At 42.0% G+C, this 15,459-nt stretch overlaps 1 protein-coding gene across 1 annotated transcript in view; it reads left to right on the top strand.

Moving 5' to 3' along the window:
* hmga2 (high mobility group AT-hook 2) overlaps positions 1-15,459 on the top strand; it is a 33,374-nt gene extending 17,915 nt beyond the window's left edge. Inside the window, exons 4-5 of the mRNA XM_062383179.1 lie at positions 6,338-6,370; positions 10,247-15,459. Of these exons, the coding sequence (XP_062239163.1) occupies positions 6,338-6,370; positions 10,247-10,309 (96 nt within the window). The 3' untranslated portion in view covers positions 10,310-15,459. The remainder of the gene's footprint in view (positions 1-6,337; positions 6,371-10,246) is intronic.

The raw sequence follows: 15,459 nt of genomic DNA, 5'->3' as shown, positions 1-15,459 counted from the left end.
GATGAAGACCTGATGTGCCAATGAACCTCTTTGAAGAATAAGAAAGAGAAAGGGAGCAATAGAACGCATGCATATGTGAGCGAGCGAGAGAGATGGAAGGAGTGGGTGTATGTGTGAGAGAAGGAAGGAGACAACTTATGATACATATGATTGTGGTGCAAAAACTCCCATAGGTTTGGCTGGAGTCCAAGGTTCTTTCTGTGGGGAGGATACATTTGCTCAGCGAATGTCGTGGCCCTTTAGAATTTAGATATTATGTGTAAAAAAGCTGAAGTTAGAGTAGGTCTTATGGGGTCATCTGAATTCAACACACATTTCATGTGTTTAGTTTGTGTCAGTAGTGAATGTCACTCTCTAAAGTAATCTCTTTACTTTACTCATAACTTCGTTACTTTTATTCAGTTACTCTAAATTTATTAATCCTTAAAAAGTAATCACATTGTTTTTCTTTTTAGTCATTGCACAGATTTGAATTTTTTTTTCTTGTTATAATCAGTAACCAATTAATAATGATGCTATTGGCACAACGTAGCCGTCATAAAAAATTCAATCATCCTGGTTTCGCAGACTGACGGTTCACTGCAGCAGAAGCTGAATTCCCATGTGTTATTACAAACCTGCCAGATGAGTCGCGTGTTTACCCACCTAAGTGCTCTATAAGGCAAAGTTGTTACATTTTAACAATTTCAGTGTTAAAAGCATTCCAGGTTTTAACTGCCTCGTCCTCTACACAGCATTTCATCTGCAGCCAGGCGTCTCCTCCCTGCAGCCCAGTGTTTGTGGATGGGAGGTTGAACTTAGTGGGTCAAATGATCCGTTTGGCTTCAAAGGAGGTCCAAAGGTTAGCCGGCCCGCTAACGGTTAACCAGAGCAAACAGCAGCAGCGTCTATTTTATGGGCTAATTAATGCTCAGGCTGCAAGGACAGGAGAGCGGGAACACTTACATATGTTTGCTGCACATAGTCTACACAGTCGGGTACACGTGTGGATTGATCAAAAACTTTGTCTTTGTTAAACATGCAATAGAAGGTGTCGACACAGCAACGTGAGCATTTGAAAAATAGAACACAATCGAATTGAATACCCAATATGCACATTAACATTGTAATTTCTTGATCTTAGGGATATGAAGCTGCATCTCTTTAGCTGCTAATAGGATCTTCATTCAGTTGTCAGCCAAAATGTACGCTGATATCACATCACGTGTCCTGAGGCGGCTTAAATGAGCAGATAGTGCACAGATAAGCTGATGGCACAGAAAACAAGAATGGACCATAAAACCTCTATGTAGTTATGAGTGTGAAAGAGACTAAAAGTGAACTTGAAATACACCTTGTTTATGTGCTTTGAGTGTGAATTAAACATGAACCATTAGAAGGCCTCTGTAGACAGCAGGGTTGTTTAAAATAGGAATCTGTTCCTTCAAAAGAACTCAACACTTGAGACTTGGCTGAAACGCCTCCTGTGCAGACTGTCGTCCACAGCACTTAGTTCAATTGTTTGTTTGCCTTTGTTGCCTTTTAGTTTTGGTCTGGTTTTTGACTGACTTTTTACAAACAAACCACAAGAAGTCAACACAAAGTTAAACCTGTCAAGGTTATTTGACAGGTTTGGTGGAATCAACCTACATCTTGGAGAACCATCATCAGAACCCACGTGGGGAAATCAAATTCTAGTGCCAGACATCAGGTCCCTGAGACCCAAGCAGTCTTGGTCTGGCTCCTGGGTCGGCACTAGAAATTGAAGGCTTAGTCACTAGCCTTGACGAAACTAAAAGTCTTTTAGTTTTTCATTAGTAGCTGCACAGTCAAGTAGTTTCTATCACAACATATAAACCGTAGATGTGACTGATGGGATATCAGAATCATTTCATTATCTCAAGTATTATATTTGTTGCATTCAAAGTCATGATTTTAGCAGAATCTGAAGTCAAATGATGCCGTCATGATAAACCAGATGTGAATGGAGAAAAAGAAAGGAGCCAAATCAGCAGCTGCAGCAGAGGAGAAGCTTCTGGTGAGACTGCAGCTGCTGGAAGGTTAAATCTTTACTTTCCCTAACTGAAAAAGGCCAAGCAGTTGCACAACTGATTTGATGCACCACCAAATCCAACACATCCACAATATTGTGTGATCAACAGGTTCATGCATGGTCCGGCTAAATGCTAAATGCTCGTCGTTGGTTGTCATATGTTCATTCAGGAAGTTCTATCTTTGTGAATGACTGAACGACCTCTGTGTTGTTTTGGAAAACCCCACTTGTGACTGCAGAGCAGTCATTCACCTCAGGAACCTGAAACTTAAACTTTGGGGAGTGACGCGAGAGAGAGGCCGAATGGACTGGTTATATTTCACATTGAGAATGAACAAACAGATAAGTTGAACCTAGGAGCTTGAGGTGCATGAATTGAATTGAATTGTTTTAATCATTGCAATATAAGCTTGTGTTTGCAGAAAAGATGCAGGTTATTTGATTGTTTTGAGAATGCCACCATGTCAAATAATATGTTGACTTCTTTTATCTCAAAGGGGAAACCAACTCACAAAATGACTGGTTTGCCAGCATCGTGGAATACCGCCACACATTTGTGGAGGATATTAAACAGTGGTTGAGTGAACAAGAGGAATTGCTCAACAATCAGTTCAAGCTTGTGCTGCTGCAGTGAATGAAGATTTACATGCAGCAGTTAAATCTCAAGCACCGACGCAGACTGCTTCCATAGTCTTGACAGATGCCCTTGAAAGATGTTGAGAAATCAAACTAAATTTGTCAAGCGTGGAAAACATGGCAACCCATGGAAACTACTCGCTGTTGCTGATTGGTTTAGGATTTGCATTTAGGAGCAGAGGAAGTGAAGTGGTGAGGTACAGGGTCTTTTTTTTACCCGCCTGCCCATTCGAGCAGTGAAGTGGCACTTTCAGGAATCTTGGTAAAGTCCTGTGTCTTTGAATGTGCACTTGTATGAAGAGGGCCTTCACACAGTTCTTTGTGACGTGGAAGATATCAACAGCCATCCAATTACAAAAGCATCCATGGATCCTATTGACCAAGTTGTTTGCTCATCCAGTACTTTTGATCCATTACTTTTGAATTGTGGATTGTACTGGTCTATGGGAAGCTGTGATGACACCACTGCAGCATATGACCAGTTTGAGAACCCCTAAAGTAAGCCAGTCACCTGCAGCCACAGTGGAACGTGTTGTGGACAGCTACTGTGGTGATGGAGAGGGAGCAGGGCGAGGGGCCCACCTCACGTGATGGGTGGTGCTTTTGTGAATGGTGGTCTGTACAAGGTGCTCAGCAGAGCGGAGGCAATTTTCTCTCTTTAATCAGAGGAAGGCTTCTGGAAGGAGGCGGCTGTGTGGTAGCAGAGCCGAGAGCCTGCAGCGCTGCATTCTTGGAGCCACGGAGGGATTGGCTTTCAGCTGGCTTCTACCGTAGTGGTTGAAGCTGCCCACACTAGAACCAGCAACATCAAAGATCTGCCAGAAACTCTGAAAGACAACGCTTTTCCTTTTGTGTAGCAGAAGAAGAGGGGTCTGGGCTGGTGGAATGGGAGGTTTACTAGCAGGAGTGGCTTCTGTACGTAAAGAGTAGGTTTCACTTGGAAAATGATGCACTGCAACTGCAGCTGTAGATTTGATTACTTACAGACTGCGAACATTTATGACTCTTCACCCTTTGTCTTCATGGTCATTCAGTTGGACTCTTCAAAGCACATCGTACACCTATTGTTACTATGGAAGTATTGACTTAAACACTTACGTACTTACTTTGTAGCCGGCACTTACTGGGTCAGACTGCTGCCTCATTTTTGTTTTGTTATATTGCATAATGTGTCAAAAGGGGATTGCTCATTGGTGCTGGTACTTGGGTGACTTATAGTTTATTTAAATTTGGGGAGATACAACATCAGATACCAAAGATAACACAAAGGACTTCTTTTCATCGTGGGATTTGGTGTAGACAAACCTTATTCAGTGTAGGTTGAAGAGAGGGTCATCAATGTCCATTATCTTCTATTTGTATTGGTTCTAATCTCAAATTTTCGATCTGTACTATTTATTTCACAAATAGAATTCACGTACACTTTGTCCCAAATCCCACATTGCCATTATGCACTCAACAGAAACCATGATTTAAATATGCCATGCAGTATTGGCAACAAGTACGTCACTCTTGGCGCAGACGACATGTTCTCATTCCTTTGCCTCCATTTAAACAAATTTGGTGGTGACTCCCCTTCCACTATTTGGTAAGAAATGCAACTGTTATGGGGGAGAAGGGTCCATTGTTGTGCTCTGCATATTGCCACTCTTGTCAATGTGAACTCACTATTGCAATAGGGAAATATGCAAGGGATTCCACTAACTGCTTAAGCATAGTGAAGCTCATATTCATCCATAAAAATAATAGAAACGGATTTAAAGTTGGGACTGATTGAAATTAATGTTCTGTGTGTGACTGGGACATAACTGTGATCATTGATGATTGCTTTGATGTAAACTATATATGAATATGTGTATGTGTCTGTGTGTATATAGGAGTACTTAGGAATAAATACTTCAGGTATAAGTGCACAGGCATCAGATTTCCCAACATCAAATGAGGAGTGGTCACTGTGTTTTTTTCTGTGGGCGGTTTATAAGGCATGCTGTGACTGACAGTGCTCAGAGGGTCCCAATCGTCTTGTCTGTGTGCACGATTTTCCATGTCTTTCTGTCACTGCTGCTTGCATTCATAATGCATGGGCCATCCGGTGTTGACATGGACTCCATTACTGTGTTTGAGCCTTCTGACATTCCAGCCAGAGCTGGCAAAGAAAACACCAGCTGTTTGAACTGATCTGGTGGGCGTGGGGGATTAGGGACATGGAACTCTCTTCTTAAGGCCAGCAGCTGGTTGGGCTTACAAGCACCAGGGACTCCGAATTTTCCCTATTACATTCTCGGAGCTGCTGGAGTGCTCAGCTGTTCAGCTCCGGTCCAGAGCTACTTCCTGTGCGTGCTGTCAAAGGCCAAAAGGGAAATAGGACCTCAGTCAATTACAAATCCAGGTTGTATCTACATGTTGTTCTACATCGATGGCGGATCTAAGAGATTTGAACATAAAAGTATTCTGCAAATATTAGTTACATGACTTTTATAGGATTTATAAATAATATTTGTGCACCACTCAAATGAATGTACCTTTGTAGGTTTATTTGCATGGCAAGTATTGTGAGTACAAATCTTCTTTTTGCGCATTTGTGGATCTTGTGCATTTGCCTGTTAGGGTTGGGTGGGGGCAAAATCAAATGGTAACAGGACTGTTTCTATTTAGAGCTTTTCCGACCATTCTCACATGGGCTCATTTGGACATTCTGTGGAGTTTTTACCAGAGCGCTGCAGGACAAAGTCCGGAGAATGTCCGCAGCAATTGACTCAGACATTTGCGTTGTTATATACAGGCCCTCATATACAGGCAGCTTGAGTCCAACTCAATACTTTTGTGCACCAATGGGAGTCTATCACAAATTTACAGTATTTATTTTTAATGTGATATTGTAATCGTCCAGTGACCGTCACAAGATCAGGCAACATGTGACTTTATCAGTGTAACCTTATCAATTTGTCATAGCTAAATATTGAGCGTGACTTTGAAGCTTGATCGCTTAAAGTCTATGACCTACAGGAAAAGTGTTGTTTACTAAACTAAAATTCAACAAACACTACATGTACATGCCCAAATGTTTAACTCATGATAGGCGAACATGACTGACATGTGGTACCATGGACCTCACTGAAAGTACACAAAGTACACAGAGGACAAGACAATGCTATGCAGAGATGCTTTACTTTTGGCAAAATTGTGTTCTTATACCGTAATCACACACCTTTGCAAACACTTCTGCTGATGCCGCGGGTCAGTAGGTCACATGATGTCACTATATAAGCTTATTCCGTCTGAACCGGGCAAATATTCCATTGTTCACATATTACAATACATCTCATTTATTGATCACCATGAAAGATATGAAGCATTAGTACACACAAGGCCTGATAGTATTATAGTATTTTATTATTATTATTATTATACAAATAATTATACTTATTTTTTGATAGTAGACCTATAAACACTCTGCATTATTCATTGTGTGTATGAAGCTATTTTGGTGCTGGCTTTCTTTTCCACTTGAATCTTTACCTGCCAGGCCTAAATTCGAAGGATATTCTTTTTGATCCACTGTGTGACATTTTCTGTGAAATAAAACATTTGATGCTGGAACTGATTGTTGCCCATGATGACAGATATTGGAGAAACATCACTAACCTTGAGCCATCTTCTCTCTTGCAGCCACAGCAAGTCGTCCAGAAAAAGCCTGCTCAGGTAAGATACCCTATGGGTTGTGCATAGACAACTCCACACAAATGCAACACACACACACAGGATGCATTACATGTTGCTCTGTGTTATTCGTTATTTCAATATTTGGATATTTTTACTTTAAATATATGGTGTTTACTAAAGGCTATAGAGGCCATATACTGATAAAGATGTCTTAGCTTTTTGCTGTGGATGTGTTTTGTGTTACGCTGGGAACTTACGAAAAACCTCCTCCAAAATCTCACACAGGCTCTAACCCACACACACACTATAGAATCTTGTCATGTTTCACCACTAACGTCGGAATAACACTAGCATTGCCTGTCAGTGCGTTTTTCGATCCATAACAAAGGGCATTTGTAGCATTTGGACATTTGGTTCATGATCCACTACACAGATATGGTTAAGGCTTGGTTAGGTTTAGATGTGAAACCAACTTGATTTGTATTAAGGAAAATATGACGTTGGCAGACTGACAGTGGGAAACAGTAAAAAAAGACAGGCTCCTGTGTCAAAGTAAAGTTCCATGCCTTGTTGACCACCCAGCTAAGCTCTTCCCTTTTAAAAGAGGTTTCACAGCTTTGCTCCTGACACACGGGTCACAACTTACTCCATCACCACAGGTCCTTATAATACCTCTTCTTTTTTCCCTTTATAATTGGGTCTCACATTTTGGGTCTCTACTGTGTTTCTCAATTGGCCATGTTGTAGGTTTAGGCAATGCTTCTCGGAGACCTGGAACGTCCGTGTGCATGGCTGCTGAAGTAGCACCACACTTGTGCTGTCACTAGTACTCACGAAATCTTCAGGCCCCGATGAGAACTGTGGCAAAAGTCACGTCTTGTAAATACAGGGGGGGGGGTTGAAACATGATGTGAGTTATCTCCGGTGCTCTTGGTGAGAAATTCCGAGGCCGGCTCCAGTTCTTCCACTTCTGCGCGTTCACATGGAGCAGATAATTAGATGTCGTTTTGTGTCACTGGTGCCAGCGCGCACATCAGAGGAAAGCAGATTGGTAATAAGTGAGTGAAACATGACACAGGGACCTCCAACCCCTCCCCACCACCCAGCATTCTCTCACACTCAAGGAATCCGCCAGCCCCCCTCCTTTCACTGGTGCGGGCCACCTCTTGGTGTGAATGCATAACTCGCCGCTGATTTGTGGCCGAGTGGGAACGTTGCTGATGTAGTTGGGAGGTGCCGTGAGGCCCTGGGAGCTGCAAGCCATAAAAATGTAATTTAGCTCTCTCCGGCTTTGATAGGCTGCTTTATATCGGCCCAGGCAGCAGCAGCACCACCACCACTACGCACTAAACCTCAAACCCCTCTTATTCCAGTGCACAGTGTTGGGTGGGCTTAATGCATGACCCCGCTGGAAACTACAAACCTTGCACATGCACAGTCTCCTGATGAAGTTACAACTACTGCTGTAGCTACCAGGGCCTTGTTCTTTTCAGCTTCATAATACTGTTCTAATGAACAAAGTGATTGGCAGAAGGGGGCGTTAAGAACCTGGAATGTTCACCGCATTTAAAAAAAGCACAATGGGGTCCAAAAAGTCACCTTTCCACAAATGTTTGCCATGGCACCAAAATAAGAAGTCAATGCACTAAGAAGGCTGTACTGTCAGAACATCTTACCCCAGTCTTCAAGGAGTCAGCGCTCAGCACTCGCTCAAGCCGTTCAACACTTCAAGATGATGGGGCTGTAAGATAGGGTTCTGATTCTGATAGCTAAATGGCATGCGACAGCTGTGGGGAATACTATAGCTGTGTCTCAATTCAGGAGTTGCATTCTTTGGAGGCTGCATTTGAAGACAGTGGGACACTGCAACAAGGCTTCCCCATTACAATAGATCCCACAAATGTGGAGGACAAATGCTTCCTTCGATCCCAGAGAAACAAAGTCTATACAATGGACGGATCCTTCTTCGACCACCCTACCCCATGATTCATTGCGCCTGGTTTCAAAGATGTAATGGCCGGCAAGACGAGTTGTCCGATGCAGGCATCAACTCAACCGAACGGTACATATGTAAAAAAAAAACAAGGGGCAGCACAACGTTCTAGTCGTGTCCATACAGCTCTGTTGCTAAGCGATATTACTTAGGTAGGGACAAGCTGTTGACTCCAATCATGGAAATCCTCCATAGATCATTTCATTTCAGCCTTTGCGGTCTAAGCAGCCCACAAAGACCACTTCCTCCATGGACCATGTAGACCACGGCCCCGATTTGGGACACAGCTTATATCAGTCATCTGGAAAGGGGTCAAAGTCGTCGACCAGAAATCAGTGAATTGCTAGAGAATGACGAAGGAGGCCATTTGTATTCAACGCCTAAGTAAAGGTTACAGCCCTGAGTGGGTACAGAGGGAATGGAAAAATGCAAATAGAGGCAAAGTGATGCCAATTGGCTCCAGGCAACAGGGGTCGAGTCTATGTGAGTCTACTTAATGAGATCAGAGAGAAAGGAGAGTCAACAGAGAGATACAGGAGTCAAAACCTTGTTTGGAGGAGGTCGGCCTGGATTGGTCAAGAACGTGTGAATGTGTGATATACCAAGTGGTTTAAGACAGGCTGTTCCTATTCTTAGTAGTTGTGGTAGTCGTATAAGTTGTGTGCACCTCTTGCCTTTTAAACCTTCTCACCCTCTAGTGTCACCTGCAACAAGTATCAACACTTTGGTCTATGACCTTGTGTAAACTCTGACTCCGACTTTAAAGAAGAGCTCCAGAGAGGATTGAGTCGGAAACATCTCCATGAGGATTTGACGGATCCTTCTGGTAGTAGACACCCTCAATATAGGTTGAATAAATTAGTATTTTATCCACGGGCATCTCCCACCCCCAACCACCGCCACCTTTCCCCCCTCCCTGCTCTCATTTACCCTCGTCACACATGGTAGCTTTTAGCGGAGCACTCTGGGCTGCAGTGTGTGAGCACTAATGAACAGAGTCGGAGCTGCAGGATCGGACTTGCTTCGGCAGCCGGCGTCTGGGGTGGGTGCACCACTACTGTCTGGGAGAGGAAGTGGGTTGTAAATTGTATCAGTTAGCCTCCACATCATAAAATGAATCCATGTGGAAAATGAAATCCATTTCATCAGTGGAGGGAGGAGGAACATCCCTGCTTGTTGTCACAGTGGTCACCATGCACTTTAAAAAAAGATCAAGCAACGTTGTCTCTGGGGAAATTTAGGGATCCATTAACACTTGTGAGTTTATTCACAAACCCATTACCATAATGGTTCTTTAGAAGTAAAAAAAAAAAAGAATACGTCAGATTCATGACGCGTTCTTCACCTGCAGTATTGATTGCATCTGTGTTCATATAGTGATGAATGCATTTTCAGCATCAATTGACTGAAATGCAACTTTGCATTATGATCTGTGAATGGCTGCCCCGTCAGTCTGGTGGTTCTCCATCAGGGACGGCTCTGCCTTGTCATGCACACAACCGTTTCCTCTCAGGGGTTAACCATTGACTCGGTGACCATGGAGCAATTAGCTGCTCGATTAACCCTGTGAACAAGTCACTGAGCAGATGCGGTTATGGTCGTGCCTAGGGATGTCACGAGAACCGATACTTACGATAACTTTCGATACTAAAATAACAAAATAACAAAACACAGACTTTTTTTTTAAGCACCGTAAGAACGGTGAGCGCCGATGCCAGCTGTTTGCATCTGTGCTGCGCCTCTACTGGAGCTGCGGCGCTGATCTCTGAGAATCGTGTTATTTTACTGGTATTGGCACCGACTAATGAATTTTTGGTATCGTGACACCCCTAGTCGTGCCTCATCTTTAGGTGAGAGGTTGAGCAACTAAAAAAAAAAAGAAGAGTTTAAAGTGACATAGATCATTTTGTGTTCATCCACAGAAAGACGAAACAGAAGAAGAAACAGAAGAAGAAGAAGAGGAGGAGGCTGAAGAGAAGGACTAAGCTTCCACACCGTCAAACCTCTACCTCAAATCAGCTGTCAGGTCTTTCAAAGGAGAAAGACTGCCTTGACCACTTATTTTTGCCTTTTCCCAACATTATTCTACTTCAATTAGAGAATTTCCATTGTTAATCTTTCAGTTTTCAGCCTTTGCGTGCGTCCACACTGAACAGGCGGAGATGTTCAGTATCTGTCTGCGTCTCTAAAATCCCTTTGATGCGTTTCTTTCACACAGGTCATTCAGAGCTCAGCAGCATCAGAAGCTCGTCTCCAGACATTCCGCCTGTCCAAACAGTCAGGCAGGCAGAGACACACACATCATCAGCAGATACAACAAACCTACACTCCTCAGTCAGAATCATCAAAAAACAAACAGAAACCTCCATAATGAGTAAGTTTGGCCCACACCCCGACAGTGGGGGTTTGCGGTCCCTCAGACACATCATCATCTTCAAATGACAATGAGCATTAGCAGACCCCACCACATCCCCCATCATCGTTGACTGGTTCTCCAGACGTCAGCAGAAAAGTAACTGGGGCAGTCTGGTTTTGTCATACATGGGATGAAAGAACAAATGTCTGCTGTTCCCATATTTCAGTGTTGGCTCTAAAACAAAAGGAGCGACCTCGACCTTCCCTCTCAACACCCAAACCAAACTGGTGTTAAGCCACCGAGGACAGGGAGACACAGAGATAGGTCCTCAGGGCAGTGGCTTATCCCTCCGGTTGGGTTAAGGCCATTTTGACAAAAGTTTGCTCATGTTGTTAGCATTAACTCAGATTTAGCTTGACATCCCCATAGGATCCCCAAATATCATCTTTAAAGCTTAAAAATACACCATCTTCCTGTATGTTTCCTGCAGCACCCACTACAAAATTCATCATAGGACGAAATGCTCTGGTCTATTGAAAAACCCAACCATGCCCGCAATCAATTACTATCAGACTGGTTGTATCAATCTGTTACTGAAATTAAACCAGTTTTTATTACCGGATTGATTTAAGAAAAAAGAACAAATTCTTAATCCTGTCTAGGTGAATTCTACTAATGTATTTGCTCGAAAACACAATCAATGTGTCCACGCTGGAAAGTTTAAGATCTTAAACGTCAATTTAGCAGTGAAAATAGCTATTAATAATAACTATTGATATCATCATGAGGAAAGAGTCAGTTTTCAGTTGAGCCTGGTAGACCAGTACATCAGAGCACTACAAGAGCCCCTGCTTTGTTTTCCCTGTTCTTGGTGGACTTAACACATCTTTTGTTCGTCTAGAAAAAAACAGAATGACTCTTCACATCCTGTCAATACCTTGAACCAAGCTCAGACTACTGTTTTTTTTTTTTTTCCAGAGTTACATTAACACACATATGTACATAGCATCACTCAGTTTGTTGTTTGCGCAACTTAGCTTTAAAATCTTGATTCCATCGTTGATGTCACACTGCAAAGAAAAGCCCCAGGCTTGGAGAAAAAATAAAAAACCTCAAGAAAAACCACAAGAACAAACCACACATTACCTCTCGACACACTTGATACCTGGATTCAGCGGCAGTGTGACACTGAACGTCTCATCTCACACTGTAACCCCAGGGAGCCTCCGGTTTGAGGAAACCCGATGGCGTGCCAGCGCTCTCTGGTCACTGATATGCAATATCTTCTCATGACTTCCAACTACCTCTGACTCAGCACAACCAGCTCATGAACGCTGTTGCTCAGTACAAACAAAAACCGACGCCGGTGGGCGGCAGGGGGCGTTCCCGATATTTGATAACGTGTTGTGACATTATACTGTACATTGAAGCGAGGTCATGCCAGTGGTGCTTGTCACGAGGGGAAACGGCAATTTGTCCTCAACTGTTTTTGTTCGACTCAGTCAGGTAAACACTACATAATCCACAAAGAGGCAAACGTCATATACAACAGAGTCATGTGGGTCAACATTTAAAAGAACACTCTGTTTTTTCTTCGGCCTGACAAGTGTTTTCACACAAAGTGAGCAGAAAGTCAGAAAATTCTGATAATATGACGTAACAATATGACTGACATGTAACTTTCTGGCGTTATGGTCAAAAGTGTGACAATAATTTACGTTGAAAAAAATAATTTTCTTTTAATTGTTGACAGACTCAAAAGCCGGCTCTCCAACATTTGAAGTTTCAATCATGCTTCAAATGTGAGTCACACTTGTTATCATAGTTTTAGCTTCAGCTTTGGTTGTTTAATACAAACATTCTGAATGAATATGAAATCTATTGTTGAATTTATTATAAATGTAATGTTTACCTATGAGTTCAATTAACCTTCAACGGTGACTTCAAGATGCAGTCTTTAGAGTTTGTCTCATCCACACTCGTACCTGACGTTTCCTTCTGCCTATAGATAAAAATATATTTTTAAAAACTGAATACACAAACGCAGCTAACCGAATATATAAATACTGTTTTATTTTTCTCTCTCACCTCATTGTTAATTTGTGTCTAAACATTTTAATGAAACAAAACTTTGCAAACTGGGACCTCTGTTCATCAAAGTGTTAACTTGAATTTATTTTGTACCGATTTACACAGTGGTTTAATACGGAGTATGTATGACAATACATGATATAGCTTCAGATGTTTGTTTTTTTTCTTTGGTTTGAATAGTTGTCTCTCCTGAGATATGTGTACTACCTATATATGTACAGTACCTCAAATAGACCGATAAAAATGGACTCATCAGTTGACAAATACCTACCTCCAGTCTTGAAAAGGAACGATTTTGCCGGTTTACTTTCAGTGTGAGTTACCTTGACGTGTGATATGATCTATATCAGGATTACAGAAGCTCCTTACTTAACAAGTGGTGTATCGGATCTTTCAAGTTTCCAATCTCAGTACATGTGGATCCTCAACCTTAAAGTGACCTTCAGGTTTATAACAGATATGTTTGGATTCTGTATATTTCATTCATGAATATGTTTTTCTTGTTTTTAATTAGTAGATATCAATATACTTGATTAGCGGTTTTGTGTACTTCACACAAATGTGATTTTCTTGTCTTGTTATGTGGTTAAACCAGATGTATATGGAATTGCTTTTCACTTAGTGATAGATTATATTCTCACCTGTCGTCATGGCAACCTTTTTGAAACGTTAACATGGTATTTTTGAATGTGGCCAGAGGTAGAACCTCAGAGGAGCTGCGTCCTGTGGGGAACTCTCTCTAAACCAACCACCTGCACTGTGTTGTGGACTGTAAAGAAGCCCTCAGTCAAATTTCCTTTCACTCTGATCCCTGTGTGTACTTAATCAACACAAACAGTCAATATAGCAACCTTACTGACACTCTGTAAGTACAGTGTGTGTCTGTGATAGTGCGACAGTACAGCGTCTGGCCTCATTCCGCTTCTTTCATGTTTTGCCTCGAATAATTGTCATGGCCATGGTCGGAGGCTGATTGGCTGAGGCCCGGGCCACACCGCTTACCTCACTCATGCGTGTTGGCTGCGGGACCTCTTGATTTTCTTATTACCACCCATGTAAACAAGCTAGAGCGGCCACACAGCTGGTGTGTAACAGGCATGGTGTCCCCCCTATTTTTCATAGTGAAGAAGTGGACAGTAAGAAGCCGCCTCTTTGAGACCCGAGATAAAAATTACATTTATAATAAAATCATAATAAATGTATAATTGATGGCCATTATCCAAGAAGTACAAAGATAGAGCTGGCTAGTCTAAATAAGGCTTGAAAAAACTGAACTTGAGTAAATTAGGAGGGACTATACATGCATCAATAATGACAAAACCAAGAAAGATTTGTGTTGCCTTCAATAACTAACTTACAGAATCCAAACACTGTGCCGGTGACGCTGTTTCCAACGACGCAAACAGTCTAAATTGAGAGAATCCTGTTGAGGCAGGTTTATCAGTAGCTTTTAACAAAAGGCTTTGACACAGACAGGCTTCATCATATTAACATTTCATCATTAAATAGCATATGGTATCATTATGTGATCAGTAGGTATCTGGGTGAGTACAAAGCATTTCCAAGCTTTTTAAAGGGAAACAACAGAAAGTGATAAGAATTCTTGGATCCACTCGCGCAGAAATGTATCGTGTTCTTTCTTGGTCCATGTCTCATACAAGTTTTGTGGAAATCCATTGAGAGGACTTTGCAAAAAATCCTACTGACAAACATTCTGACCCTTTGAGAGCAAACCCGGGCTCTGGTGCCACCGTTTGTACTCTTGTTCCTCAGAGTCTTACATCACTAAGTCACGTCATGGTCAGGAAGCGGCCAGAGAATTCAGCTGAACTGAATTTTCATATTGAGCAACCTAATCTGACATCTTATGCCATCGAGGATTTGTGTGATAGTGTGTGCAGCTCAAAAAATTCAACTTAGGGTGTAGTTTCTCTTCTGCACTCACAATGCAGGGTATCCAGATACAGATCACGTGGTAATACCAGATGTAAATGGCATCTACGGAGCTCAACCAGCTCCAGGTTTTGAGCTCTTCATTTCCCCTCAGAGATGTGGACTTGATTTCAGTGGAGTATAAAACACCGGCTCATGTTCTCTGGCAGGATGACTGTAGAAGCCTCCGTTGTTGAGCCCTCAGCTCCGGGAGTCTTAATGAAGTCGATCTTTTTCGCTTCATGATATCATGTTCTAGTACAATCAAATACACATTACTACCTCCAGAAAGGCCTGTTTTTACCTCGTTTTCAACCTTAAATACTGTTTAAAAAATCCAGGTGTTTGAGAGCGTATGGAGAACATCTTAACATTTTATATCTATATATATATATATACATATATATAGTTTATTTTTTGTGGGGGATGCATTTTGTAAGACTGCTTTTTTCTCTGCCTCTCAGTCACCGTTAGGTAAGACTGGACATTTACACTTTGAAAAGGAATTTTCTTACTTTATACAATGTTATGTAGTTAGCCTGTGAGGTGGGCGGAGAGATGTCCCAGCTCCCCGTCTGCCACGCTCCTTTTGTATCGTTTCAAGCGTCTTCTTCAGTGTCTAACTTTTATCGCTTCCTCTATCCACCTAATATTACTGTCTTGACTTCACTACAGATTTTACTTGCTTCCTAAGCAAAGTCTTTATAGATATTCACTGTGTTTTATTCAGCACAATAAAATGTATGGCATCCATAA

The sequence above is a fragment of the Platichthys flesus genome, chromosome 23 (genome assembly GCF_949316205.1).
Source record: "Platichthys flesus chromosome 23, fPlaFle2.1, whole genome shotgun sequence".
Taxonomy (NCBI): domain Eukaryota; kingdom Metazoa; phylum Chordata; class Actinopteri; order Pleuronectiformes; family Pleuronectidae; genus Platichthys; species Platichthys flesus.
Note: the sequence above shows the minus strand (reverse complement) of the source record. Positions and strands in the feature narration are given on the sequence as shown.